The sequence below is a fragment of the Hemiscyllium ocellatum genome, chromosome 39 (assembly GCF_020745735.1).
Source record: "Hemiscyllium ocellatum isolate sHemOce1 chromosome 39, sHemOce1.pat.X.cur, whole genome shotgun sequence".
Taxonomy (NCBI): domain Eukaryota; kingdom Metazoa; phylum Chordata; class Chondrichthyes; order Orectolobiformes; family Hemiscylliidae; genus Hemiscyllium; species Hemiscyllium ocellatum.
Genome location: NC_083439.1, coordinates 3,433,114 through 3,459,294, shown reverse-complemented (window position 1 = coordinate 3,459,294; position 26,181 = coordinate 3,433,114). Strand labels below are relative to the sequence as shown.

The following is a 26,181-nucleotide window of genomic DNA, read 5'->3' as shown; positions in this document are numbered from 1 at the left end:
TGGCAAAAGGACAGAAACTTTATTTCATTTGTGAAAAGCTTAACAGACAACCAAATAAAAATGCAATACAAGAACAGAATTTATATTCTGTACAATTCTTGAGCAAATGCTCAACATATTAATTCAGCTTCTGTGAAGAGAGTACCGAGAAGAGTTTAATCATTAAGTGGAGTTAGAAATCTGGAATTCTATCACCCAAAAAGCTGGTGAGGCTGGATGTCAACTGAAAATTTCAAAACTAAGTTTGATGGATTTTTGTTAGGTAGAGTAATTAAAAGATTACAGAACCTAGCTAAGTAAAATAAAGTTAAATTGTTGATCGGTTGTGTTCTATTTGAAATAACAGGCCAGGTTTGAGGCTGAGTAGCCTCTGCCTTTTTCTTATGATCCTAAGTATTTATATGAAAGCACCACAGGTTTTACATTTCCAGCCTAAAGTCATTCAACTCATGTCACTAACATAACCAACCTTCACCAGATGTAAAAGTATCCAGTCTGATTGGTTTCAATTCCAGCCTCCATCAAAGAGTAAAATCAATTTCAGTTCCAAGTACAGCAGCTATAAAACCTACCAGCCTGACTTACATTGCAACATAAAGCAAGAATCTTCTTCAAGTGATTTTTCACCATTAAAAAAAATCATTCTTATGTGAGTAACCCTAGATAATCCAGCATTTATTGGCAACTCCTAGTTGTCCTGAAGAAACTGATGGGAAACGGCCTTTGTTGCAGAGGCACATCCACAGTGCTTTAGCCAGGGAGATCCAGCGACAGTGAAGAAACTATGAAGTAGTTCCGAATCAGAATGAAGAATGGCTGTGAGGGGAATTTTCAAGTTGTGTTGTTCTCATGCATTTGCTGCCCTTATCCTTCTCAATGGTTGAGGTCACAGTTTTGGAAAATGCTATCAAAGAAAATGCTTGAGGAGCTACTGCAGCACATCTTGTACACACCGCTGTCACTATGCTTCAGTGGTGAAGAGAGTAAATGTGGAAAGTTATGGATATGGTACCAATCAAGTGGTCATCTTTGCCCAGGATAGTGTCAAATGTCTTGAGTGTTGTCAGAGCAATACCCGTTCAGGCAAAGAGAGTATTTGATGACATTCCTGACTTATACCATGTAGATGAACAAGGCCTTGGGGAGTCAAAGTGAGCAACATGCCACAGAATTCCTGGTCTCTCGTCAGTTGCTATAGACTTCATATTTTATGGCTAATCCAGTAAATTATTGGTAACCTCTATGAAGTCAATAGTGGTGGATTCAAAGATTGAACTGCCATAGAACATTAGGGGGTGATGGTTACATTCTCTCAGTTGTTGGCGAGAGTCATTGCTTGTGTGGTATGATGTTACTTGCTGCTCATCAGTCCAAGCTGGATGTTGTGCAAATCTTGCAATATGAACACAAGCTGCTTCAGTGTCTGAATGGTACTGAACATTGTGCTGTCATCCACAACTATTCTAACTTGTGATTTAATGACGGAGCGAAACTTGTCCTTTCTGTTAGGTGTAACTCCAATCATTGGAGAATTTTTTTTTCCCCTTAGAATCCCATTGACATGAGTTTTATTAGGGTTCCTTGGTGCTACACTCAGTCAAATATTGCCTTGATGTCAGGAGCAGTTGCTCTCACCTCACCTTTGGAGTTCAGCTCTTTTGGACAGGTTTGGACCAAAGCCAACGTAAACTTAGTGGAACTAGAACAGAGTGTTCATGTTCAAGTTATCACTGAACAAATTCCCACTTGACAGCACCGTCAACAGCTCCTTTCATCAATTTGCTCTCGATTGAGAGTAGACTCAGAATGCTAAGTGGCTAGATTAGATCTGTCCTGCTTTTTGTATACAGGTCATACACATTCCACATTGCCAGGTAAATGTCAGAGCTGTAGCTGTGCTGGAACAGCTCAGCTGGGGCATGACTATATCTGGAATACAAGTCCTTAATATTTTTACTAAACTGTTATCCCCGTTCAAAGACTTAGCAATATTCTGTGCCCTCAGCTGTTTTCTAATATCACATGGAGTGGAGTGAATTGGTTGAGGAGTGGTTTCTGTGATGTTGGGGAAGTCCAGGAGAAGGCTGAGCTGGATCATCTGTTCAGTACTTTGGCTGAAATTGAATGCAAATGCATCAATTTTGCTTTTTGAACTGACGTGCTAGGCTCCCCCAAGCATTGAGGGTGAGGATATTTGTGCAGACCTTCTACCTCTTAGTTGTCTAATTGTCCACTGCTATTCATGATGTGGCAGGACTGCAGACTTAAGATTTGGTCTGTTGGTTATGGAGTCGCTTATAGGAAGGGTTTGGGGGATATGGGCCAGGTGCTAGCAGGTGGGGCTAGATTGGGTTGGGATATCTGGTTGGCATGGACGGGTTGGACCGAAGGGTCTGTTTCCATGCTGTACATCTCTATGTTGATTCTGCTGTTTAGCACACAAACAGTTCTGTGTTGTCACTTCAATGGGTTGACATCTCATATTTAGGTATGTCTGGTGCTGCTCCTGGCATGCTTTCCTCATTGAGTCTGGCCTGATGGTAATGGTAGAGCAGTGTATATGCTGGGCCACAAGGCTGTAGATTGTGATTACCATTTACAATTCACAGTGACATTGTGACTGCACTAAGTTTCTCCATTGCAGTTACTGGCATTAAAATAAAAGCAGCAGCTTCAGAAAAACCAAGCATTGGAATCTGACAAAAGGCCTGTATCTTAAGATGGCCAAGATGCTTATCCACAGGTCCTGGTTGGATGTGGAAAACGATGTTCACTTTGACTGTCTGTCTCTCTTTTGTGACATGGTCCCTATTCAGGGAGGATGGAGAGAAATTTGTGTGATTTAGAATTATTTAGAATTATGTTTATTGTCAGAGACAGAGAGACACCGAGGTCTTGTTTTCTCTTTTCCAGTCACGATGACAGGTCTGAATCTGGAACTTCAAGCTATCTTGGCTCTTTTTTGATATTGGTGAGATTTCACTGTGGTTTAAGCATACTTTGCATTTGTTTCAGATTTGCAGCATTGAGATTTTTAAATTAAGGCTGAAGTTTTGCCACTGAATTCAGATAGCTGTTTAAAGCTCATTGGCAAAAATATCTTAATCTCAAACTCTAGCTAAAATGATCAATTTGAGTATCAATCATAGGTTTTTAATCACTCATTCAGGAATCTAGTCAGCACTTATTTGAAAAATTCATTCATTTGCCACAGAAGTGATCCTTTTTATAAATGCTACATTTACTTCAAGCTGAAATTTGGCACTAATTTGAATGGAATTAATGTAATGAGCTTTTAAAATTGGTCATTAGAAATAATTTTATGCTTGGAGAAATAAAAAAGAAGTATAGTCAGTATTATTAAATCTCAGTGCAATTTGGATTAAGAAGCAGTTTGGAAAATAGATATTTTTAAGTAGTAATCAACAATGTAAATATTTCCCCTTGTAGGACTTCAGCCAAGCTATTTAGTAATATCTCATCCGAAGGGGATTCCATTGCACCTGAGCATCTCTGACACCTCAAAACAAGGGGATGGGGTAGGAAGCACATGCTGCCAAGCCACACATGTTCTTTCCTCGTTCAATGTAGAAATATCTACAAAAAATAAGAAAAATATTGTATTTTGTTAACACCTTTTACAACCTCAGGATGTCCCAAAGCAATTAATGCAGAAAAATGACTGTCAGTTTTATTTATGTTAACTAAACTAGCTTCCATGGACAACAGGATGTACAGACATCAGTTGTTGAAAAGGTTTGAATAAGTGTGTTTCAGGGTTAATGTTACAGTGCCAATATTTTTTCAGGCATTGAGTAGCTTTGTTACTTTAAGCCCTGGGGGATTGAGTAAGTCTGGCTTTAGCATGGCCAACACTTGCATGATGACTTGAGGCCCTCAAAATTCACTCAACCAAAAAGGTAGTTCAGCTCCTATGCACATCAATTGTTAGATACAAAATAGGTTTATTTGAAACTAATTGCATGCTGATGTGTCAAGAGCATTATACAGAATAATCCCAACAAATAACCTGCTAAATCAATTTCACATATTCCTAATCTGCAGCCTGGATGTGTCTTTGTTATGTGTTTACATGGAGTGTGAGTGATTTCATTAGTTTGAAGGGGCTTCACTTCCACTCTTGGTTCCACTACTATGACGTTAATATATCTTTGGAGTTGTGGAACATGGGAATATTTTAAAGAAGTGGGGTTCAATGTAACATCAGCTGCAACTCGGGGTGGGGGGGATATTGTCAACAGCTACTTTGTGTGTCTTTATGTGAGTGGTTAAATAAACACTGAAATTTTCACTTAAAATTTACATAATGTGGTGTATCTTTTTACTTAAATTTCAGCAAATAGGATTTCAGAAGAGAGGATATCCCAAACACACTAAATATTGACCTGGAGATCTCTCTGACTTCATGGCTCAGCTCAAACTCACTCAACAAACCAAGCCATTGGAATGCTTATTATTTTACCCACTAAAAAAGACATTCTAAAATGCACATACTTGGTCTTAAAAAAAAACACTATCAATTTGAACAAAGTGTTACAGACCCATCAATTCCCCAGGAAGTACCCCAGGAATTCTTCACAATCCAGTACTTTGTCCCTTTGGACACTCCATAGCCCACAGCTAGCACAGCATGATTCACTTTATCCGGTGTAGAACTACAGTTTGGGCTGTGGAAGAATTATGCTTAGTAAATCATATGTTCCGAACGCTATTTAATAAATCAAAATCCTTGTATCTATGTGCAACTTATTATAAAATTGCAGAAAGAACAATTTAAAAAAGAACAGAAGGTATTTTCTAAATAGTGAAAAGTTAGAAAATGAAGGTCCACAAAGATTTGGCAGTTAAGATATACAGATCATTAAATGCTCATGCTCTAATAGACCAACAAATTGCTACACATTATACTCAGAGGACAAAACCATCAGGGGTAGGAGTCCTGTTTCAGATGTTCAAAACCCTGGTTAAACCACCCCAGGAGCTATTGTTACCAGTTCTGGTTATTGCACCTTAGGAGGAATACACTTTGAAGAAAACGTAGCATTGATTAAATGAAGAAAGGTTACATAAACCAGTCTTCTCTCTTCCATAATTTAGAAGATTAAGAGTTAATTTGTTTGAAATTTAAGATATTCGAGGGAATTGATGGGTAGATGTACAGAATATTTTCCTGCTATTTGGGAAGTCTAGAGAACTAGTGGATATCATTGACATTAGAGCCAGACCTTTCAGGAGCAAAAGTTGAAGACATTTCTACATGCAAAGGGTTGTCAAAGTTTGCATCTCCCTTCTGTAAATAGTAACTGGTGTAGGGATCAATTATTAAATTTAAAACAATTTAACCAATTTTTGTTAACCAAAGTAATGAAGGGATATTGGCTAGAGATGTGTAAAAATTAGATCATAGATCAGCCACTGAATGTTAGAACACACTCAAGGGACTGAATAGTCTACCCTGTTCCTAAGGCCTGATAGGACAGGCAACGAGCAGATACTCCACAGTGAAGGAACATGTCAGGGTAGGGTCTCCTAGGATTTTCCAAAGAACGCCATACAATGGGCTTTCTGATTGACCCAATGAACCTGCTAGGTGCAGAGATTTTGCCACAGCTTCAGCAAAAGCATCAAAAATGATTATCTTGAAGGAGATCAGTAACAAGGCAAAGATGGCCTGGCAGATCCATCACATGCTGCCACTTTTCCAGCTGCTTTCTGACTGTGAAGCTATCTTTGGACTGTACCCTCTATGTTGCAACAAAATGACAGCAAGACACTAGCACTGACATAGAACCTTTCATAACTTAAGGAAGTCCCAATACACTTTAGAATCAAGAAAATACTTTTGAAGTGCAGTCATTGTAATAAATGAAAAAACTTATGCACACAGTAAGGTTTCACAAGCAATGCAGTAATAACCAGACAACCTGTTTTAGTGACAAAGATTATGGTATAAATATTATCCATGACAATTTAGCCTGCTTTATTTCAAAAAGGGCCCCCAAGACTTTTTCCAATATCTGAGAGGGCAAAGAGGGCCCCAGTTTAATGTTCCACCTGAATCATCTGTTCCAGCATTGCTTCAGGACTGCACTGGGAGGGTCAGCCCAAATTATCTGCTCAAGCCTCTGCAGTGGGACTTGAACCCATAGCTTTCTGACTCAGTCAAGCGAGCTGCTCAACAAATCATCGCTGACACCATGATTCAACCTCAGTCAGAGTGAGCACTGTATACAGGCCTTACTGTGCTAACAGCCTTGTTATCTGCATCTTGGAATAAGGGTCTTTTACACAGTTGAGTCCCACTCCATCACACTTGTGTTCCTGGAAGATTTGGTACTACAACTTTAAACTTCCTTATCATTTTCAGGAGAGGTCATGAGTACAAGCTCTAATTATAGCACGTATTCTGTCTAGCCCTTGTTCTAGTTCATTAGTGGAGTGAACCACAGCTGTGTGTTGGTCTGTGAATCACAAGGTTATAAGTTACCATTTTTGCCCATGATGAATGGAAGCAAGAGTTCTCATGTCAGAAATTTGGGTGGGCAGGTGTTTTGGGAGTGGTGTGTTTTATTTGAAGAAAATGGTAGCTAGTCCATCACAGCGAGCTAGTTTTCCTCATAGGTAGTTTGGAGTCAGGCTTCAAAGCAGGACCATGCTATTGAAACTTAGAGCACAGTTTGATGTAGATCATGACAAGAATGCTGCCCATGGGCTGTTAGAGGACATTGAAAACACCTTTCAGTTGAGATGTTAAACCAAAGCCTTGTCTAGCCTATTAAATGATCTAATCCCATGGCCACTATTTTGAAGAGGAATATTGGAGACCTCCAAGTATCCTGGGCCGATATTCAGGCCTCATCCAATATCATTTTAAAAAATTCTGATTGTTTTCACAATACCGATTGTAGGAACTACAATGACATGATAAAAATACTTCTGTTCTAGCGTGTGTATTATCTTACCCCTCCCGCTCTCCAACATGGAGAAGCTCAATTGCATTCTCATCCCAAACAGGCCTTTTCTTAAAAAACTAAATCTGGAGTATAAAAATGTTCATTTTTCAATTTTTTTCTTCGTACGTTGACATTGCTGCCAAGGCTAACATCTATTGCCCATTACACATTGCTCATGGTAGTGTTGAGCTGCCATCTTAAAAATTGAGAACTTACTTGGAATAGACACCTTCTGTGTAAAGTAAAAAGTCATCAGTCACTTGAAAAGCAAAACTGACTGGGTTCAGTCTTGCCACAGCATCCACCATGCCATCTTCATCATACTACAGAACAAACAATGTTAGGTCAACATACTTTCTCAAGGGTGAGCCGTGAGTGCAGCATTCTTAGTGTGTTATAGACTCAACTCTAAATTGCAATTTAATTGTTCTAATCCATTCCAAATAAAATCATGAAATTTTATCCAATTTGGATTTGATTCAGTTTTTATAACTTATTTCTACGTTTTGTTGGATGTGGGGATCACTGACAGAACCAACATTCATTGCCTATTAGAGTCATAGAGCTGTACAGCAAGGAAACAAACCCTTCGGTCCAACTTGTCCATGCTGACCACATATCCAAACCTAATCTAGTCCCACCTGCCAGCACTTGGCCCATATCCCTCTTAAACCTTTCCTATTCATATATCCATCCAAATGCCTTTTAAAATGTTGTAATTGTACCAACCTCCACCACTTCCTCTGGCAGCTCATTCCATACACGTACCACCCTCTGCATGAAAACGGTGCCCCTTAATTCCCTTTTAAATTTTTCCCCTCTCACCCTAAACCCATAGGCGGCACAGTGGCACAGTGGTTAGCACTGCTGTCTCACAGCGCCAGAGACCCGGGTTCAATTCCCGCCTCAGGCGACTGACTGTGTGGAGTTTGCACATTCTCCCCATGTCTGTGTGGGTTTTCTCTGGGTGCTCTGGTTTCCTCCCACAGTCCAAAAATGTGCAGATTAGGTGAACTGGCCATGCTAAATTGTCCATAGTGTTAGGGGCAGGAGTAAATATAGGGGATTGGGTCTGGGTGGGTTGCGTTTCGGCGGGTCAGTGTGGACTTGTTGGGCCGAAGGGCCTGTTTCCACACTGTAAGTAATCTAATCTAAACCTATGCCCTCTAGTTCTGGACTCCCCCACCCCAGGGAAAAGACCTTGTCTATTTTATCTGTACCCCTCATGATTTTATAAACATCTGTAAGGTCACCCCTCCTTAACTGGTCTTGAACGGAGTGGCTTGTAAGGCAATTCAGAGGACAGTGAAGAGCCAACCACATGGCTGTGGTCTGGAATCCCATATACACCAAACTGATAAGGATCATAAACTTCATATGAACCTGATGTTTATGCTTTATGGCAATCAATAATAGCTTTATGGTCACAATTACTGACATTAGCTTTCAATTCCAGATTTTTAAAAAATGTCTACTAGCATAATTTGAACACGTCAACAAGGGATTGTCTGGGCCTCTAGATTACTAGTTCAGAGATGTTGTCACTATGCCACCATTTCCCCTGGTACTTGACTTAGAAAAAAACAGAACAGACATGGCTGGGGAACATCAAACAAGCACTATCATGCCAGGTAATGACATAGAACATAGAACATAGAAAAATACAGCGCAGTACAGGCCCTTCGGCTCTCGATGTTGCGCCGATCCAAGCCCACCTAAACTACACTAGCCCACTTTCCTCCATATGCCCATCCAATGCCCATTTAAATGCCCATAAAGAGGGAGAGTCCACCACTGTTACTGGCAGGGCATTCCATGAACTCACGACTCGCTGAGTAAAGAATCTACCCCTAACATCAGTCCTATACCTACCTCCCCTTAATTTAAAGCTATGCCCCCTCGTAATAGCTGACTCCATACGTGGAAAAAGGTTCTCATGGTCAACCCTATCTAAACCCCTAATCATCTTGTACACCTCTAAACCTTCTTTTCTCCAATGAAAACAACCCCAAGTGCCTCAGCCTTTCCTCATACGATCTTCCTACCATACCAGGCAACATCCTGGTAAACCTCCTCTGCACCCGTTCCAATACTTCCACATCCTTCCTATAGGATGGCAACCAGATTACTGGAAGATCTGTAACCTACCTGAGTGATATTGACTACATCCTTGACAAATGCAGCAGCTTTGCTCCGCTCGAATCTACAAGTTCCATCCTACGAGAAAGACAAAAAGCAAAATTTTTATAACATGACCATTAATTGTTGCACAATCACATACTTATTTGCCTGTGGCTGGCCACAAATATCAGGCAAATAAGTATCATGAGCATGCAAATATGCACAGCATTCCAGCTGAGGTCAATCGCAGCCTCTTTACATCCATACCTCTATGCGTACTGAAGAACTGCTGTCTAACGATTAGAAATAGGAATTCTTAGCTTTTAACCTTCATGTAGCATATAGGCACAAAGAAGCTTATCACTGACCCTGAATGAGGTCAGCAAAATTCTGTATATGCTGGAAATTGGAAATGTAAACAAAAACAATGCTGGAGAAACTCAGCAAGCATTGCAATATCTAGAGAAAGAAGAAGAGTACAGCACAGGAACAGACCCTTCAGCCCACCAAGACTGTGCCAACACATGATACCTTTCTAAACCTAAACCCTTCTACCTCTACGCTGTTCATATCATCTATTGCCTGCCTATTCACATAGTTGTCAGGATGCATCTTAAATGTTGATATTGTGTCTGCCTCCACTACCTGGTCTGGCAGCACACTCCAGGCACTTACCATCCCCTATAAAATAAAACTTGCCTCCCACATCTTCCTTGAATTTAGCCCCTTTTATGTTAAAGTTATGTTGCCAATAATTGACAATTCTAACCTGGGAAGATGACTCCAACTCTGCGCCTTTCCTTCTGTAAACTTTTATTAGAGCACCCTTCAATGTTCAAGTGAAAACAGACCAAGTTTATCCAGTTTCTCCTCATAGCTAATACCCTCCAAACTAGACAACATTCTGGTAAACAGTTTTTACACCTTCTCCAATGCCTCTACATCCTTCTGGTAGTATGGCAACCAGAGCTGTACACAATATTCCAAATGTGGCCTTTATAAGGCCTACCTGCAACATGAATTCTAATTTTTAAATCTATGATGAAAACACATTTAATGTTTCAAGTTCACAGGTATGGTGGAAAACTGGGAATCTTCTTAGTCCCATAAGTCCTCTCACTGACAGGAAAGGCATCAGGAAACGTACATTTGATTCACATGGCACTGTACATTGAAGTGCTTCTAATGCCTTTCTGGTCAGTACCTAGAGTTTAAATCTCGTTAAAAATATTCAGAGCAATGCTACAAATTGTCATAGTTTAGGTATCTAGCTTGTACACTACTGATTTTAAACATTTGCCGTCAACCTCCTGATTGACCCTCAGACATTCAGAGAGATTAAGGTCAACTTTAGACTAGATCCAGTGTATTAAATTTTTGTGCAGGGATCTTCTGCACAATTTGCAAATCACAATGGCTCTTCATCCCATGGGCATGATTTTGTGTCCCACCTTGGGACTTGATTTTTTCAAATTTTTTAATATTCATTTTTACTGAACAAGCATCCTTAAATTTATTACAATTAATTCTCCACATTGAGAATCTCATTCACTGGAACATCCCAACGATATATTTCAATTTGCTGAATTATCACAGTTGTGAATGAAAGGTTGATATAAGAACATGTAATTGGTTAAGGATTTTACAACCTAAAAATTAGTAAATTGATGTTTATTTTTAGTCTGTAATAAGCCAACTGGTTTATTTTAATGTTGACAGGTGATACTTTGATACCTCCACAGAGACTGCAGCTCAGTGTGTAAAGTTGTTCCCACAAATCTAAACAGCTTATTGGGAATTAAAGCCCTCCTCTTCTTAAAATACCTGCCAGGGGAATTAAAGCCCTCCTCTTCTTAAAATACCTGCCAGAGTCATTCCATGTCTCCCTTAACCTTCCTCACACATGGCCTGTACTTTGTATTCATGTTGTAATTTACCTCTCATATTTAGCTGAGTTTGCAGTAAGAAAATTAAAGGCAAATTATGTTATATTAACATAAGGAATTAGTAATGCTGGCTGGTTTGTATGCTGATTGTACCAGACGATAGAGTTGAGTTGACCTCAAACACATGAATGTATGTGTGCATAAGCAGTTCAGGCCAGTGTTTTGAATTTTATTTGCATATTTTCCATTCTGTCACTAATTTAGACAAAAGTAGGAATTGCTCCCAACTGGTCAGGGTCCGGTTCATTGTCTGTGTTCCCTGTAAGTCATCATTTTGAGCTGTTTTGTTATCTGCTCATAATTTGAAAGCCTTGTGATAAAAACATTGCACCATGAAGTGAGACACTCTTCTTGGACAGTTAAAAACAGTTAGAAACAGTGAAGTCAGACCTTTCCTTCATAAGGGTAATCTTGCTCCGTTTCCAGTCCATTGTTGTACTTAATATATTCAAAGGCTTGACTTGGCAGTCCCCTAAAAAGATGTAAACATAATAATGGAAAATGGAAAATAAATACAAGAATGGAGCAGTTATTTTAGAATGTCAAGAGCATTACGTTGTTTAAAGCAGAGTTTATTAACTACGGATAATCTCCTCTGGTGTGGAGAAGAATGCAAGGTAAGGAAAAATGAAGGTTATTCTATTAATCTCTTAGAAACTTTGCTCCTAATGGTCTGCTCTTCTTCCGATAGAAACTACCACTGAATCACTCACCCTGCACATCCATGGTTTTTAAAATTCTGTGCACAGTCCACAAGTTGTTGTTCTGCCTACAGAAAGATTAAAAATATCAACATTTCTGACTGTTAAAACAGATATATAATAACACTTACCATTCCAAAGGTTAGCAAAGTTTTATCTGGCACTCACCAGTGAGACAAGTTTTCCTGATTTTATTGCAATCACAGATTCTAAACATCCAGTGGTGGAAAAGGTCCAGCAGCTTCCACAGCCACCCTGTACAGAATAAAATCCACTATGAGCAATTCCAAACTTAAGGAACTTTAGTCACCCAAGCTATGCTTCAGGAGTTGGGGTCCATTTACTTTGGCTTTTCTAATTCCCTTTACTTCCACTGGTGCCTGGGTGTACAGCTGTTTGGGTACCAGTCTGTGGAACTCACTCCCTAAATCTCTCTGCCTCTCTTCTTTCCTTCTTTCAGATGCTCCTTAAAAAACTTTTGATCGAATATTTGGCCACCAGTCATAATATCCCCTTTGATTCAATGTCCTTTTTCTCACTTTGTGATCGATTAATTTGTTAAAGACATCATCTCAATACTATTGTTAGAGCAAAGTAGAGATAGTGATGTTCCCTGCAAGATGCATTGCTGTATAGCAATAAGAGTTCCAAAGCAGTCTGTGCCAAGTCAGTTCCTTTAAGTTGAAACGTGTGCCACTATGCAATACAATTTAAAGCTCTCAGTTCAGAACAGCATTCTCGCTCTCTCTCAAAAGTACAGTACATGCCTTCAACTTCATAACTGATGACATGGACTTAAATAAATTACTCACTCAAAACAAAATTGGTGAGAATGTTACCTGCTACTGATACGTGTAAACAATTGAAGTATTAAAGTAACAATTATTGTAGTAATCTATCAGTAGGAACTCAGTGTTAAAAAGAGAATTGGTAGTGGGGGGGAAAAATGAGGGAATGAGAATGCTGAAGGAGCAGGAATAGGATATTGGGTAACTCTTCCTTTGAGCGTCAGTATGCCTGTGGAAAATGTGGCCAATTAACTCTAGTGGGATCTGGACCAGTTCCTGACTGGTATAGACATCAGAACATATTGAAAGTCAGTATCTTCATAGAGAAGACTTGATCCATGTGATCTCCTAGGTTTTGATTTCCTGTGGAGCTCAAAGAAGTCAGAGGGTTTTTTTCCTCCCTTATTATCCTGACGTTTTTGTCCCTCCTGAGAGATCAATGCTGTCGAAGGGATGAGAAGATCAGTCACAATACTTTGGTTTGCATGAATATGGGACAGGTTTGTACATTCAAATGCCTGTATATCTGGGAAAACACAATGAAGTTCAACTCATTTCCTCTCAATCACTGTGGCGTAGTACAGTACTCTTTAGTATTGGCACATAAACTGGCACCACAGGCTAGACAGACTGAACAGCCTCCAGTTCTTGCAACTTCATAACCCCAGATTCACAGGTATCAGTGCAATAATTAAACAGCATTCTCTAAAACCTACATTTCCAACTGCCTGCGCTAGGCTATTCAAGGTATTTGGTACTTTGTCAATGCATCAGGTCAGGTGGGTAACAATTAACTACAATGCTTATGTTGGTATGCAAAGAGGGACAAAAATATACAGAAGTAATGGAGTGATTCAGCATACTCAGGACCCCCTCCTCACAGAGTACTTTGAATGAGTCATCTCCGCTCACTGGACTTTGCTGGAGAAATAGTTCTGTTTTTATCAGAGGATATTACAGTATTTTCAGTGATGAGCTTTGTTTGCTGAGGTTCATGGAGACTGTTTTTAAATTGATACTGTAGACTGTTTGCTGTACTATTGTGCTGAAACAAACTATTTTGAGTGAATAGAATTGGCTTGTTATAAAATAGACTGCTACAAATTCTGATTTGCCCCAGTGCCCTCCAACTCATAGAATGCGACAGTGCTGTCTGTAGCTTTTAAATCTCCAACACTGGGCCAAAATTTAACTCTTATTCAATGCAATGGTTTTTAACTAAATTAAAATCATGCCCATTATTTCCACTTCTATCTTTTTAGATATTGCCTGACCTGCTTAGAAATTGTTCATTTTTATTTCACTTTTCCAGTATCTGCAGACTTTGCTTTCCATTGGATTGCTATTCCCTTGTGCTTGGTGGAGTGGCTATTGTTATGGCTCACTGGGGTAGCACACTGAAAAATCATGCCTCACTATTCCTGGAGTTGTCACATAAGTCAAAACTTTTATAAAATGACACAAAGTTTCCCGATTTACCTGCCGTTCAGACCCAGACTGAGAGCATAGACTAGGTTTCTATACTGACCAAGAATTGTAATAAATAAGTAATTAGCTTCTAGCTACAGGTAAACAGTTATAAAACACAATGACATTGCATAACTAAATAAAACTCCAGTCCTCTTACATACCTCCCCCCCGACCCATTACACACATAAAGACTGAGTAAAATACATTATGGACAGAAGGAAAAGACTGGAAACACAGTTCAATAATACTTATTCCAGGTTATGTATGGAGAGTATCTTTCCTACTGTTCTTCTGGCTTACACATTACATGGTCATCTTTCTCTAAATGCTTCCATTAGTTGGTAAGAGACACAAGTGACCAGTTCACTCAAAAAGTCTTTACTTATGTTATGAATATGTGGCTGTTCAGTGGCTTTATGAGCATTAAAAGCTAGCAGAACTATCTGACAACACCAAGTGTTCTCAACAAGATACAATGTAATAGGTGGTTCAGCTACTGGGGTAGCTAGAGTAGCTGGTTGCCTGGAGACAAAAACAGATTCGAATTATATCCCGAAAAATACCAAACTCCAATCAAGTATGAATATAGTATATTGACAATCTTAAAAGCCAATGACACAATCCAATGCTTTGGAGGCATAAGACTGGAGAAAATTGAACAGTCGGGAGGAGAACTGTCATGCCACCAGCATGTAGAGACTGCCAGAAAAATACCTCTCTTAAAGGTACCTTTATTGATCCGTGACCTGTGAAGCATAATCCCTAAGAAGAAGGCAACACAGGAAGATCCAAATAGAAGATTCAACAGCTGGCTGGTTTTGAAAACTTTAATTTTTGGTAAATCTTAATCGGTGGGGGGGGGAGCGGTTAATCAGCCTGCTATTATAGAAGGGAAGATAAAAGATAGGTTAGAGGAAGGAGTTGTCATCCTCCAAGGTGGACTTCGGGACAGGCAGCAGAGGAAAGTGGCCGAGCTGAGGCTGATAGCTAAGTTCGGTACCCATAGGGAGGTGAAAATGTGTTGCTGAAGGCATAAGCCCTTCATCAGGAAAACGTCGAATTTCCTGTTCCTTGGATGCTGCCTGACCTGCTGCGCTTTTCCAGCAACACATTTTCAGCTCTGATCTCCAGCATCTGCAGACCTCACTTTCTCCTACCCATAGGGAGGGCCTCAACTGGGACCTTAGGTTCATGTCACATTACAGAGTGATCACCACTGCACTACACACACACACACACACACACACACACACACACACAGATATTCCTACACACACACACTCTCACATACACACGGACAAAGGTACACACAGATGCGCACACAGACACCCACACACACCCTTATAGACACACACACTCCCACACTCACACATGCACCCCCTCACAGACTTAAGACACTCTGCACCCACCACACACACACACACACACACACACACACACACACACTTTCTCACACTCAATCTCCACCCCAGACAGGCATACACACACAGACAGACAAAGACCCACATGCACACATATATTTTGTGGGGTGAATTTGTACTTGCAGAGTTACACTGCACTTTGCTCAAAAACTGCATGAATTTATGTAAAACACTGTTATCTTACTTTTTAGATTAGAATCAATCTAAACATCAGGTCATAGACAGAGAACACAGGGGGCTAACACCTTCAACATATTGTCTAGCTATCATCATTGTTAACAGCTAACCCGAGAATGCAACTTTAAAAAAAGGGTTTTGTGATTTACACATGAAGGAAGTGAAACTATCACTGTATTCTAACAGATGAAAGGCTTAACAGACAATCAATTTTTCAATGTATAATTTCAGTTACATCACACTGTAAATTTTTGCTATAAATTCTGTGTAATGATCAAGCCCTCCACAATCACTCCGAAAGCTAGTGTGCTTCCAATTAAACCTGTTGGACTATAACCTGGTGTTGTGTGATTTTTAACTTTGTACACCCCAGTCCAACACCGGCATCTCCAAATCATGTATAGACGTCGGATTACTTGCTTTTCAAAACCTGCAGTATCCTTGCAAAACATTGGATTTTAAACAGTTCTCATTTTCAGTCCACAGCTGTAAAAAAAAGGGATCTTACATTACAGGTCAACCAGTTTTACCTGATTCTTCACAGGAGTGATGTAATTTCCTCTTTTTCTCCAGTCTACATTCTCAGGCAGTATATCTGCACTCCTGTAATGGTTCCCTTGTGTTGCTGAACAGTTCTGTTGAGAAAGAGGAGTTTTGAAAACTATTTAAACTGAGAACTACAGTGGTCTGGATTATACTATTCTTCTTCAAATAGGACAGAGCTATAAATTGTCTCATGCTCTTTTCTGGTCAGGATACATCAGGAGAATGATTTGTTGACTGACACGTGGTAAGTGCTCTTAGGAGCAACTTGTCATAGGAACCTATGAATGAACTCCACAGAGGCCAGTATCCCATCAAGGTCACCCTTTGTTTACACGTGCAGAACCCTTAATTCCCCCAGAGCAAACAAGAATTCTAACACTCCTGTTTGAATCAATCAGCTAGGAATTCCTGATTGGAGCTGTTAATCTGGTCCAAATAGGGAATTCATATTCTATGATATCTACCCGGCTGACATTGTTATAATCATTATACCTAGGACCATCCTTCCATCATCTCATAGTCTCCTCCCATTCCCACAACACCTTTCACTCCCTTGTTACAATCTAGTGCCTCAAACAATTAGCAAATTGCTTTCACTTTCAGTTTAGTAGACGGTATTCTCTGCTCATGTGTAATCCGGTACGTTGGTTGATCACCTTGCTGAGCATTGATTGCTTGCCATTTTAATTTGCTGTTTCACGCACATTCTGACCTTTCTGTCTTGTCACTGAACTAATGAAGCTCACTATAAGCTGAAAGATCAACTCCTCCATCTTTTGACTGGGCTATCAATGTCAGAGTTAGAAATGTAGATTCCTTTAAGGCTCAAATGATCAGTTCCAGAGTTGATTGAATTAGGTGATGCCTTTTGTACTCAAGATGAGACAGTGGGGTGAAATGGTCATGCCCCAACCTCTGAGCCAGTACTCCTGGGTTCAAGTCACTCCAGCTCCACAGGTCTTTAATAACAACTCTGAACCGATTGTTTAAAAATACTAAGATGAGACAGTATGGGGCCTTGTTGTGGCACAATGGTAGTGTCTCTACCCTAGACCAGGAGGCCCAGGTTCAAGTCCCATCTGATTAGAAAAATAGATTAATAAAAAGAATAACTGGGGGGGTTCCCAAAAAAAGAGACAATTTGGCTCTTGTGGTGTCCCTATCTCTGAACCAGGAGGCCCAAGTTTAAGCTGGAGATGTGTCGTAACATGTCTGAACAAGTTGAATAAAATAACTACAAGAGCTGAGTTCTTCCCCATCGGGTATTGGTTTCTGGACAGGGAAAGATTCCAGAAGGGAAAATGGAGATTGGCTTTTGTACTGCACAATGGATTTGCAACAAACATTTGTAGTAAATCACTGAAATGTTTGTTGTGCGAAAGCAAAATAGATGGGTATCGGCATATAAAACCTAGAGCTCAATGCCAGATTCAACAATTCCACACCATAGCCACTGTTCCCACTCTGTTGGACCAGCTGGTGCTGTCAATGGCTCAGCTCTTGCCTGTTAGTGCTCTTAGACTGATCTTTCGATATGGTGAGAAGCAAAGAAAAAATAATCACTGACTTCCTTGCACCTCATTCCTTTCATCACTTAATCACTCCTGCTGTCCACCTTAACTCAAAGCTTCAATCTCTTTCTTTTCTTCCACCTCCCTTTTCCCTGCCACGTTTCTCGTTTAATACCTGTTACATCTTTAACCTGTTCCAGTTCTGTTGAAGTCATCAATTTGAAATAAGTCAACTGGCCATACTGCAATACTCGCCTCCCCACCTTTGACACAATGACTTCAAAATCTTTTAGGACAGGCTAATGCAGCCTAAACATCTTGGAAAGACGGCATCTTGGACAGTTCAAGACTTGGTCAATTACTGCACTGTGAATCCCAGCCTGAACAAAGTCCCTTGTGGCTTGATGGCACCGCTCAATTAAAAACCTTTGTGCAACTCAGACAGAGTTTCCCTGCCCAACTATTACACTACAGAGATTATAGAGAGGTTAAATAAGATCAGAAAACATAATTAAAATTCTTTTTATAGAATGCTGTACAAAGAAATGAAATCCAGTTTAGTAAATATCTGTCAGGACTGTGAGGAATGAACGGTTTCATAAGGCATGAAATGGGTTTTCCCCTTTTAACAAAATGGTTAATTTACTTTATTTAAAAACCATGACACGGGCCATCTTATTATCTCACTGAATGGATCAGTGAGTTCCCTCATTGACTCTGACGTTCTTTCAAAATCTCCGTTAGTTTTAAAGAGCTTCCCACCCATGACAAGGAGACAGAGTTTCAGAAGCTACTGATGTTAAACAAACAATTGCCAGGCTTCAAGGCTTTGTAAAACTTGGTTAGTTACTTTAGTTGGAATAAATCAAGATACCTCAGGAATCAGGCAAGAAGCATGACAGTGTTTAAATAACATTTGAATAAGTACACGAGAGGAGCTGTTTGGAAGGATATGGGCCAGGAGCAGGCAGGTCAGTCTACTTTAGGTCGGGCTTATGTTCAGCACAGATTAATTGGAACGAAGGGTCTGTTTCCATGCTGTATGACTCTATGACTCTAATAGAATGAACCTAAAGCAGAACTAAATTCCAATAAATGATACAAAATACCACACCATTGGGTACTAATAGCCAAATAATATGGAAAGAAGACACAGAACACAAACCCTAACATGGGCGGCATGGTGGCACAGTGGTTAGCACTGCTGCCTCACAGCGCCTGTAGACCCGGGTTCAATTCCCGACTCAGGCGACTGACTGTGTGGAGTTTGCACGTTCTCCCCGTGTCTGCGTGGGTTTCCTCTGGGTGCTCCGGTTTCCTCCCACAGTCCAAAGATGTGCGGGTCAGGTGAATTGGCCAAGCTAAATTGCCCGTAGTGTTAGGTAAGGGGTAAATGTAGGGGTATGGGTGGGTTGCGCTTCGGCGGGTCGGTGTGGACTTATTGGGCCGAAGGGCCTGTTTCCACACTGTAAGTCTAATCTAAAAAAAAGTCTAATCTAACATGTGTTTGTGAAAGAAAAAAATAACAACTTAAATTCATATAGCACCTTTACACCCTCAAAGTGCACAGTCAATAATACACCTCTGAAGTGTAGTCACTGTTGTCATGTAGAAAACATGCCAGCTAATTTAAGCCTCAAGTTCGCACAAATAGCAATGCCATTTTTTTTGTGATGTTGATTGAGACATAACTGTTGGCCAAGACTCACAAAACTATCCTGCTCTTAGATTCATAGAATCCCTACATTGTGCAACAGACCATTTGGCCCATCTGTCCCTCCAGAGAGCATCCCTCCCCTATCTATCCCTGCAGTTCCCATGGCTAATCCACACAACCTACATGCAGCTGAGAAGACAAATAAGACCTCAGCTTGACACATCACCTGTATGTCTGACAGTGCAACACTACCTTAGTACTGGCACTGGGAATCTTGCTCACTATTATTTGTTCATGTCTTGAGTGGAACTTGAACCCACAACCTTCTGACTCACAGCATAGAAAGCTAGCACCTTCTATAACATTTCTAAAGAGAGTGATAGAATTTAGAAATTAAGAACACACCAGGAGCTAGGAATAAGATGTAGAACATGTTCATTTACATTGGGAACATTGTATGTTCCCTCCCATTCCTACTTCCTAAATCTTCCAATTGTTAAGATTTTTACCTTTGGAAATCTATACATTCTCAGCCTTAACCTTTCACTTTTGGTGGCTTGAGTTTTAACAGAAAAGCGCTGAAAATGTGTTGCTGGTTAAAGCGCAGCAGGTCAGGCAGCATCCAAGGAACAGGAAATTCGACGTCTCGGGCAAAAGCCCTTTTAACAGAAAAGCACAGGTAAAGGGTACAAAGGTCCATCAGGAATAAGATAGTACAAAATGAGATAGCACATATTCAGCTGCAAGAAGTGGTTACCTGTGGTTTTTGCATCAAATACAGTGACTGAAATTCACTGAAGGTCAAATCAGAAAACTGGTTGAGTCCCACTATATTAAACAGAATTTACAAAAACAATATTAGATTTGCAAGTTTTCAGAAGATTTGTAACTCAGGTTGAGGTTCTGGATGTAGGTTTGCTCACTGAGCTGGAAGGTTTGTTTTCAGACGTTTCATCACCATACTAGGTAACAACGTTGGTAAGCCTCCAGGTGAAGCACTCGTGGCATGGCCCGCTTTCTAGTTATGTGTTTAGGTTTCCTTGGATATGTGACATCATGTTCTGTGGTGATGTCATTTCCTGTTGTTTTATCCATTTACCACTCCATGAGAAAAGGATCAGGAACTGACATTACCACTGAAATGATATCACCAAACCCAAGGAAACCTAAGCACATAAACAGGAAGTGGGCCATGCCACCAGTGCTTCATCCAGAGGTTCACTGATAATGTTACCTAGTATGGTGACGAAACATCTGAAAACAAACCTTCAGTTCAGTGAGTAAACCTACATGTACAATATTAGATTCTTTCAATCCTTGTAACAATGGGTGATCCTGCATTACTCTTTATGTTTTACAGTAATTATTGCAGTGCCAACACCGTGGGACTTAAGGATAACTGATATTACAGTAAAAGTACTACTTTATGAATGTAACTGACAAACTGTATAGTTGAATCATGCATAAGAGGTACAGTTAGCAAGTTTTCAGATGACACCAAAATTGGAGGTGTAGTGGACAGTGAAGAAGGTTACCTCAGATTACAATGGGATCTTAATCAATGGATTGAGAAAGGCAGATGGAGTTTAATTTAGATAAATGTGAGATGCTGTATTTTGGGAAAGCAAATCTTAGCAGGACTTATATACTTAATGGTTAGGTTCTAGGGAGTGTTGCTGAACAAAGAGACCTTGGAGTGTAAGTTCACAGGTCGTTGACACTAGAGTCACAGGTAGATAGGATAGTGAAGAGTATGTTTGGTATGGTCTCCTTTATTGGTCAGAGTATTGAGTACAGGAGTTGGGAGGTCATGTTGCAGCTGTACAGGACATTGGTTAGACCACTGTTGGAACATTGCATGCAATTCTAGTCTCCTTCCTATTGGAAAGATTTCTGAAACTTGAAAGGGTTCAGAAAAGATTTACAAGGATATTGCCAGGGTTTGAGGATTTGAGCTATAGGGAGAGGTTGAATAGGCTGGGGCTGTTTTCCCTGGAGCGTCGGAGGCTGAGGGGTGACCTTATAGAGGTTTATAAAATCATGGGGGGACATGGATAGGATAAATAGACAAAGTCTTTTCCCTGGGGTCAGGAAGTCCAGATCTAGAGGGCATAGGTTTAAGGTGAGAGATGAAAGATACAAAAGAGACCTAAGGGGCACTTTTTCACTCGGAGAGTGGTACGTGTATGGAAGTGGTGGAGGCTGGTACAATTGCAACATTTAAAAGGCATCTGTATGGGTATATGAATAGGAAGGGTTTGGTGAGTAATGGGCTGGGCGCTGGCAGGTGAGACTGGATTGGGTTGGGATATCTTGTCGGCATGGATGGGTTGGACCGAAGCGTCTGTTTCCACGGTGTACGTCTCTATGATGCTATGTACAGGATTACAATAATAACTCATTTACATAGCAATTTTAACCCAATGAAGTGCACTCCACAGAAACATAATAAAACATACTACAACACAGACTGACACAGAGACACAAGGTCAGGTATTGGTGACACACGTATTACAGTGTTGTGGAATTCCTTTGTCATTGTTCCACTGAAACCATAGGGGTAGGTTTACACAAGAACAACTTCAATCACCAATCTTTCATATACCCTGAATAAATCTAAATTAGATCATTTCCTGGTCTGCCACATGAAACCATTTCTGCTGTTGCAGAGTCTGGGACTTGGGGAATTATCTAACATTACAGCTGGAGCTTTGAGGAGTGAATTTAGGAAACATTTCAACACAAAAGCTGGAAAGAGTTTGGAACTCTTTCACAACAGCAATTGATACTGTATGAATTTCAAACTAAGCCCAATATAGATAGTGTCTAGCTAACCAAAAGTAGCAAGGAGCACTGGATAAGATCAGGTGCATGAAGTTAGATTGCAGATTCACCATGATCTCTGAATGACACAATTGGCTTGGCGAGATAAGTTCTCTCATCTTGTTCTTATGTTCCTTTTTGTTTCCCTTTCCTCTCCTTATTTAATTTTCTGTTCGCCAATCGATTTGGAAATTTAGGAACAGAGGAACCTCTCAAGCACTTGTAACAGCATTCCATTAGACAACGACTGCACTGTATCTTCACCCTATCTACTTCTATCTAACAGAAATTGATGGTCATGATTTCAAAGTTTTCAACTAAACCCCAACCTCAACACCTTTTTCAGAATGGTTTCTACTCCTATTTTTGGGGGGGGGGGGGCGGGAAGTGATTTTTGATATCATTCCCTGAATGGCTTAACTCTGGTTTAAGGTTATGCTGATAGATTAGAATAGATTCCCTACAGTGTGGAAACACAGCCTTCAGCCCAACCAGTCCACACCGACCCTCCAAAGGGTAACCCACCCAGACCCATTTCCCTCTGATTAATGCACCTAACACTACGGGCAATTTAGCGTGGCCAATTCACCTGACCTGCACATCTTTGGATTGTGGGAGGAAACTGGAGCACCCGGAGGAAACCCACGCAGACACAGGGAGAATGTGCAAACTCCACACAGACAGTCGCCCAAGGCTGGAATCAAACCTGGGACCCTGGTGCTGTGAGGCAGCAGTGCTAACCACTGAGCCACTGTGGCACCCCTTATTCTGGACTGTACTCCCCTGGCCAACAGTAGAACATCTGGGGAACACTGGTAAAAAAGCAGCTACAAAACTACCCAAGTGAACTTACTTTGAAAGGAGTGTCGACCTCTGTTATGAGCATCAATCTTTCTCTTGTTTTGAATGAAAGTCTGGAGCCTGTGCTCATACTCTTCTGGGCCATAGTTTTTTTTGTGCTGTTTGCAAAAAACAAAAATAAGTAAAACATCACTCAGAATCAACAACCACCACTCACTTTCATATCGTACTTATAATGCACAAAATTACCCCAAGGTGCTTCACTGGAGCAATTATCAAATAAAATGTAGCCCTGAACCGTGTAAGGAGATAGTCAGACACAGGACCAAGGGTTTGATGAAACAGATCAGAGAGAGTATCTGAAAGGAGATCAGTGAGGTGGAGAAGTTAAAGGAGAGATTTCCACCATTTGGAATCTTGCCGCACAGAAGGAGGCTGTTTAACATCTCACCTCTTTGAAGAAGCTAATTGGTTCACTGCTCTCTCTCTTTCCTCACACACAGCCTTGTTCAGATTTTCCTCTTTAGGTATTTATCCATTTCCCTGGTGAAAGCTATATTTACTTGAGCAGCTACTGAGCATTCCAGATCACACCCAACTCACGACTTCCAAACAACTCTTCTCACTCCCTTCTGGGTTCTTATTTGCCAATTACATTAAATTTGTGCCTTCTGATTATCGGCTTCCTCAGCAGTGGAAGTGATTTATTTTGCAATACATACAAACCTTCTTGGGTTACTTTGGTGACCCAACTCAATGCGCTTCACTGCCAAGCACACTGTTTGTATTTCAGTAACCTGTCACACAGACAAATACTATCAGTCAATTATTCTGTGCACAGCAAGATTCTTGAAATAGCAATGATTTGATCGGGATGTTGTTGGTTTGCTGGGGAGTAAGGGCCAGGCAATTGGAAGAACGTCATTACTTCCAATAACGTCATGGGATGTTTCACATCTAACTGTCTGCTGAAACTGGAAACATCTTAATTTAACAATTCTTCCAAAGAGCAAGACTCCTTCAGAACAAAAGGGTGATATTGGCAAATCTTGAAATGGATCTTGAAAGAACAAAATTGATTTGTTCACTCTGCCAAGTTTCTCTTCCCCACACAAAGACTTTCTTGTCTCAACTCATACAGTCTGACGAAAGGCCCTCAGAGAGGAACAGGAGAGGTGAGAACCCTAAGGCAGGCAGTCGGCACTACTGAGAGTGGGTGGGCCATGTGGCAGATGGTCAGAGACAGAACTAGATTCATTGGAGTTGATGATAGTGAGAGAGAGTGAGAGACAGGCACAAACCCTGTACTTTTCGAAGTGAAACAGAGTGTGGTGATAAAAAGCTTCATAAACAGCACAGGGAGAACAGGGCTAGGAGCTTCTCAAACAATACAACAGCAGCTTCATAAAAAGAAGAGCAGATCTGTGTAATAGAGACAGTGGCAGCAGGAGCCAGCTCTTTCAACCGGTTTCAACCTGTTAGAGCTGCAGTGTGATGTCACAGGAAAACAGGAAGGTGATTAGTGGGTACTTTTTCAGAATCTCTTATAATTGGCCAAATTAATTAAAAGTAGGAGGAGATGTTACTATAACAAAAGATTACATTTTAAAAATTACTTTTAAAATATTTAGCATTTAATTTAACGAATTAAGTAGCAGAGATGGCTGGGCAGGCGATGTGTTACATCTGTGATATGTGAGAGATGGTGGACATCGCTGTGATCCACAGTGACCACATTTGCAGCAAGTGTTGCCTGCATGAGGAAGTTCAGCTCAATCTGATGAGCCAGAGTCTAAGCTGTAGATACCTGACCTTTCATTGAAGGCGAGAGGTACCGATGCTCTGTTTCAAGAGGCAGTCACACCCGTTCAGGATTGGGTTGTAGTCAAGGAATGGAGGATCCAGAGTTTGGCTTTGGTGCAGCCCACCAGTGGTCTTGTCCAATAGCTACGATTATGAATGAGGACACAGACTGTAGTGAGGATAAGTGAACTGACCACAGTACCATGGTCCAGAGAGCCATGCCAATAAAGGGAAATGTAGTAGCAATAGGGATAGTATAGTTAGAGACTTGGATACTGTTCTCAGCCAACAGGATCTTGATAGATGGGCTAATATGCCTAGGAGCAGCAGATGGAGGTTAATTTAGATAAATGCAAGGTGCTGCATATTGGAAAGGCAAAATCAGGGTGGGACTTATATAATTAATGGTAAGGTCCTGGGGAGTATTGCTGAACAAAGAGACCTTGGAGTGAAGGTTCGTAGCTTCTTGAGAGTGGAGTCTCAGGTAGATAGGATAGCGAAGAAGGCTTTTGGTATGCTTGCCTTTATTAGTCAGTGCATTGAGAAAAGGAATTGCAATGACATGTTGCAGCTACAGGACATTGATTAAGCCACTTTTGGAATATTGCATTCAATTCTGGTCTCTCCGCTGGAGGAAGGATGTTGTGAAACTTGAAAGGGTTCAGAAAAGACTTATAAGGATGTTGCCAGGGTTGGAGGGTTTGAGCTATAGGGTGAGGCTGAACAGACTGGGGCTGTTTGCCCTAGAACATCGGAGGCTAAGAGGTGACCTCATAGAGGTTTATAAAATCATGAAGGGCATGGATAGCATGAATAGTCAAGGTCTTTTCCCCAGGGTGAGAGAGTCCCAAACTAGACAGCATAGGTTTCAGGTGAGAGGGGAAAGAATTAAAAGGGACCTAAGGGGCAGTGTTTTCATGTAGAGGGTGGTGCATGTAAGTAATGAACTGCCAGAGGAAGTGGTGGAGGCCGGTACAGTTACAACATTTAAAAGGCACCTGGATGAGTGTAGGAGTAGAAAGGGTTTACAGGGATACGGGCCAAGTGCTGGCAAATGGGACTACATTAGATTAGGATATCTGGTCAGCATGGACGAGTTGGACCAAAGGGTCTGTTTCCATGGTGTACATCTCTGACTCTATGAATATGACTTGATAGCCATTTATGGTAATATGGTTGCAGAGTGACCAAGACTGAGGACTCAATATTCAAGAATAGACAAAAGAAGAGAAGGGTTAGCGTTGTTAATAAAGGAGCTGATCGCTGCAGTGGTGAGTACTGTTATAGATGCAATAATCTGAAGTGGAGCCATACTGCATTTAAAAAAAAGAGAAACAAGTCACAGGTAGGAGTCCTCTACAGGTAACAATAGAGACTGACTCAATATTGGACAAAAGTCTGAATCAGGAAATAATGAAGACATTAATAATAAAAAAGGTTGT

General features: G+C 40.6%; 1 protein-coding gene across 1 annotated transcript in view; it reads right to left on the bottom strand.

The window, feature by feature from the left end:
- ctsh (cathepsin H) overlaps positions 1-26,181 on the bottom strand; it is a 40,295-nt gene continuing 14,114 nt past the window's right edge. Inside the window, exons 3-12 of the mRNA XM_060852815.1 lie at positions 22,989-23,094; positions 20,070-20,140; positions 16,129-16,233; positions 11,911-11,997; positions 11,755-11,810; positions 11,432-11,513; positions 9,123-9,191; positions 7,191-7,297; positions 4,563-4,688; positions 1-3,597 (exon numbers count right to left, since the gene is read on the bottom strand). Coding sequence (XP_060708798.1) covers positions 3,522-3,597; positions 4,563-4,688; positions 7,191-7,297; positions 9,123-9,191; positions 11,432-11,513; positions 11,755-11,810; positions 11,911-11,997; positions 16,129-16,233; positions 20,070-20,140; positions 22,989-23,094 — 885 coding nt within the window. The 3' untranslated portion in view covers positions 1-3,521. The remainder of the gene's footprint in view (positions 3,598-4,562; positions 4,689-7,190; positions 7,298-9,122; positions 9,192-11,431; positions 11,514-11,754; positions 11,811-11,910; positions 11,998-16,128; positions 16,234-20,069; positions 20,141-22,988; positions 23,095-26,181) is intronic.